The 3,975-nt window shown below is 42.2% G+C and overlaps 1 protein-coding gene across 1 annotated transcript; it reads right to left on the bottom strand.

Moving 5' to 3' along the window:
• Positions 1-905: 905 nt before the first annotated feature.
• Positions 906-3,145, bottom strand: LOC107557104 (bone morphogenetic protein 10-like). Its single transcript, XM_016240428.1, has 2 exons — positions 2,746-3,145; positions 906-1,981 (listed from the first exon to the last, which is right to left on the bottom strand). The coding sequence occupies exons 1-2, from the start codon at positions 3,143-3,145 to the stop codon at positions 906-908; spliced, it is 1,476 nt and encodes a 491-aa protein (XP_016095914.1).
• Between the last annotated feature and the right edge of the window lie 830 nt (positions 3,146-3,975).

A 3,975-nucleotide genomic window follows, 5' to 3' on the forward strand; every position in this document is an offset into this window, starting at 1 on the left:
AAATTCCATCTTCGACCCAGAGTATATGTGATTTTTGCGTATGTGTGGTTTTAGCTGTTCCTTTTTTTCAATTTAGAATTAATTTTAATACGAAGGTTATTGCAGAATCTTGATTTGTCGCAGATTTCACACACAAATCTGTGTATGCATGACTGCTAACTGTGAATATCCAGAGTAGGATTTGTTCACAGATGCATTCGAAAGTCCAGACTGGTCTGTTCTGGTCTGTTTTACCACTTCCCTCATTTACAAGACTTTTCTGATAACCATTTCACTTTAACTTCGACAGTTCATATCAAATGCATTCTGTTAGGCAGGAAATGGCATATTGGCTCGGCAGTGTCACGAAAGATACGATATTGAGCTTTGTGGAAACTGGAAACAGGCCATTTCACAGGCTTGTTGTCTCTGGTAGTGTCACTGGACTGACCCTGTGGTGCTTGAGTTTGCTGCCATCACTATGAAACACCCACTTAGCGAGGGCTTTGCTGACGCAAACGATATGGCCAAGTATGTAACGAGTTGGAGTTGATATAATCTCTGACTTAAACTTCAGTTTTTACTGATAAGAACAGCTCATTTATCCCGGCTGATCTTGAGGCGTGTCAGTGGTTCAATTATTATTTTATGTTCCACCCAATCCTTATTCAGCAGGGATGAATGGTCACCATTCCCACTAAATCTTGCATTGTGGCCCCTCGTCACATGGCTCCAGAATTGGCTGATTCCATTGATTTCATGACTCCTGCTAACGCTGTAAAGTTTGGGAGTAAGAGCTCATCCACTGCCATTTGGAAGAAACCTGGTATGGAGGCCGTAGACAATGACTGTCTTTTAGTTTCCTTCCAATCCAATCTCTAAGCTTTTGGCCCAGCTTCACCCCACTTCCCCAAGTCCATTAAATACTATCTGCATCCACACTTAGCTACCACCATACCTTCATATTTATACTGATATGTCACCACACCTGCATCATCTAGGTAGAGCAGGGAAATGGGATCTAGTTCAGTGGGTACGCAACAAGCCCTGGACACTCTTTGTGGACTTTTCAGACTGACCAAAGTTTGCACAATGGCATGTTTTGTAGGTGTAACATGTTTGGTCAAAGGGTACACGCAAGTCCCTGTACACTCGAAGGCTTCATAACCGGAGGGTGCTAGGATCCAACTGTCCCAGCCGATGTCTTTGAAGTCCACATAGAGGGAGGTCTTTTTACACTGGTTGCCTTTGACATTGCGTCGGATTCTAGACGCCGTGTCATAGATTAAGTTAGAGCGCATCTGAAGGAGAGCTTCCTCGCTCTGCTCCTCTTTCTCATTCCCATCTTTTTGTCCCATAACTTCCAGGTCGTCCCAGAGACCGTTCAGTTCTAGCTCAAGGTTGTCTTGAACACCCGGCCCAGTTGTCTCATGCTGGATCAGTTCATTCAACTCTTGTTTGTCTCCGCGGTGGTCTCTGCTCTGGTCATCAGAAAAGATGATAATTAAGGGTTTGTGTTTGTCCTCAGGGCTAGTGTCAATGTCCATGTCCCCTCCTCTGGTGTTGCCTTCATCCTTACCTTCAGTTGACGTCAAACTCTGAGACTTCAAACTGGCTATGTGGACCTCCAGCCTGTGGGTGGTACCATAGTCTGATTTCCGCCAAAGTTGCACCACAGCGGTCATGTCAAAGGATTCCCACCCATTATCTGTACCGTAAACCTGTCGAGACGCCAACTCCACTAGTTCTGTTTCTTGCTTGGTTTGATTTCCTCCCTCAATATTGTCCCCTCTTATTTGCTGACTGATGTTCGTTTCAAGCTGTTTGACTTCATATATGGTGACTTTTCTGTCAACACCAGTGTATTTGTTGCGGTCAGTCTGGACCAAAGTGTACAGTCGGAGCTCAGCTGTGGCGACTCTCTCGTGATGTGGGATAGAAACGTTGAAGATAAGTGGGTGTCGTCTCACCCCACCAGGTCCCACACTACATGGGGAGGAGTCTGTAAAGAACAACACACAAACAAAAAAAATTAGGAATTCAGATTCTCATGTTGTCATTAAGTCTACCATAAATAAGACATGTTTTTGGATATATATATATATATATATATATATATATATATATATATATATATATATATATGTGTGTGTGTGTGTGTGTGTGTGTTATTAGATTATTAACTTTCACAACACAACAAAAATGCATTTTAAAATTTATTTTAATTGTTCAAACAGTTATGCAGAGATATTAAATTTGCATCATAGTGCTATTATTTATAATAAAACACAACCAAAAATGCCAGCTATTATTACATTGTCTCAATTAATTGTACATAATGCATGAGCAAATAGTGCACAACCAAAAAATGCATTTTAGATAACTTTTCTAGAATTTTCTAACATTATTACTTGATTGTTCATTTACTTTAAATCAGGGATCCTCAAATCTGGCCCACGAGATCCACTTTCCTGCAGAGTTTAGCTCTAAACCTAATCAAACACACCTGAGCATGCTAATCAATGTCTTCAGGATCATTAGAAAATCACAGGTAGCAGAGTTTGATCAGGATTGGAGCTAAACTCTGCAGCGCATTGGCCCTCCAGGGCAAGATTTGAGGAACCCTGCTTTAAATACTTAGTCACCATTACTGTGTCTTTGTATTTATTATTTTATTGCTATCACCAGATTTTACATAAACCCACAAAAATTCCCAGAATACAAACAGTTATACAGTCCTCACTGGAAAAGGAAATATGCAATTACCTTCATTTCTAAAGCTGCGTATAATGTTTGCAGAAGGCATTGCGGTACGGTCACTGGCAAAGCGGTTATAGAGCTCCAGCATGTATTCAGGAGGCTCTACTCGAGTGGCCCCTGGCTGCACAGGGGGGCCGGGATGTGTCAGGTTAAAAGTGCGTAAAAACTGTCCCTTCAGGGTCTCCAGCAAGCTCTGCATGTCCACCTCACTGTCCTGCTCCAGGAGTGAAGGATCCAGAACCCCTCCATGTCTGTCATCCAAGCCTGGAGTGGTGCGGAGCCTCTCGGGGGAGCCGATAGGGCTACTTTGTGCACAGAAAGGCCCCCAGGAGAGCAAGAAAAAGGCCAATAAAACAGATCTGCTGGATCTACACCTAATCCAAAAGTAATTCCTGCTGGCACCCATGATGTGAGGCAAATAAGGTGTGTATCAGCTATAGGTGCAGAGTTTCACAGGAGAAAAATCTGTATCTATAGATCCAGTGACAAATGCCCTTTATTTGAAGAAATCAACCCTTTCTTCTGGATAGAAGGTCAATGGTCGCTCCAGTACAGAATATAGGAAAGTACAGCCGTCCTATGCTGTTTTGGTTCTTATATGTAGCCGTAGACTGGTCACTGCAATAAAGTGCCTCTATTCCTGACCTCTGAGCATTTATTCTTCTTCTCACCTTTTGATGTCTGAAAAGTTGAGTGTAGTTTCGTTACGTGAAAGAGATGTCCCTCTGTGGCATCTCTTTTCAAATGTTTTTTCCTCTCGTTCCCTCACTCTTGCTCTCCCTACTTTCTCTCTCTGTCCCTTATCTACAAACTAGGAAGCTCTGCGTTTCTAGTGTTCATAGTGTCCCAGTGGGTATGTGTGTGTGTGCGCGCATACCGTTATCTGCTTTCTTTTCCTTAATGAGGATTTTGTAAACATTGCTCTGATACGTGCAGAAGCCCCTTCCTTTGTTTGGGTGGGTGAGCCAAGGCAGATTTTGGGCCTAGTGTTTATTTGTTTTTCCTATGATTTCCTATGAGTGTTGGGACTTAAGTTTATTGACCATTTCTTTTTGACAAATGTCTGAAGAGTGCCTACATATCTTTGAACAAGAGAGTATAAATATCTGTGGTGATGGAAATTTAAATGAGGTGTGAGAGGATAGACTGAACCACTTTTTGCCATTACAATGTTGTAATCTGTAAATCTGTGTGCATCTCAGAGAGTTTTGTAAGCATCAATTGCAATGAAATGAG

This window comes from Sinocyclocheilus grahami, unplaced genomic scaffold (genome assembly GCF_001515645.1).
Source record: "Sinocyclocheilus grahami isolate Dianchi unplaced genomic scaffold, SAMN03320097.WGS_v1.1 scaffold589.1, whole genome shotgun sequence".
NCBI classification, from domain to species: domain Eukaryota; kingdom Metazoa; phylum Chordata; class Actinopteri; order Cypriniformes; family Cyprinidae; genus Sinocyclocheilus; species Sinocyclocheilus grahami.

What these genes read in the sequence shown, in the direction of transcription:
- LOC107557104 (XM_016240428.1), bottom strand. Translation starts at nt 3,145, where the DNA reads ATGGGTGCCAGCAGGAATTACTTTTGGATTAGGTGTAGATCCAGCAGA. An exon ending in ACGCAGCTTTAGAAATGAAG is followed by an intron (nt 1,982 to 2,745) that starts GTAATTGCATAT and finishes TGTTCTTTACAG; the next exon opens with ACTCCTCCCCATGTAGTGTG.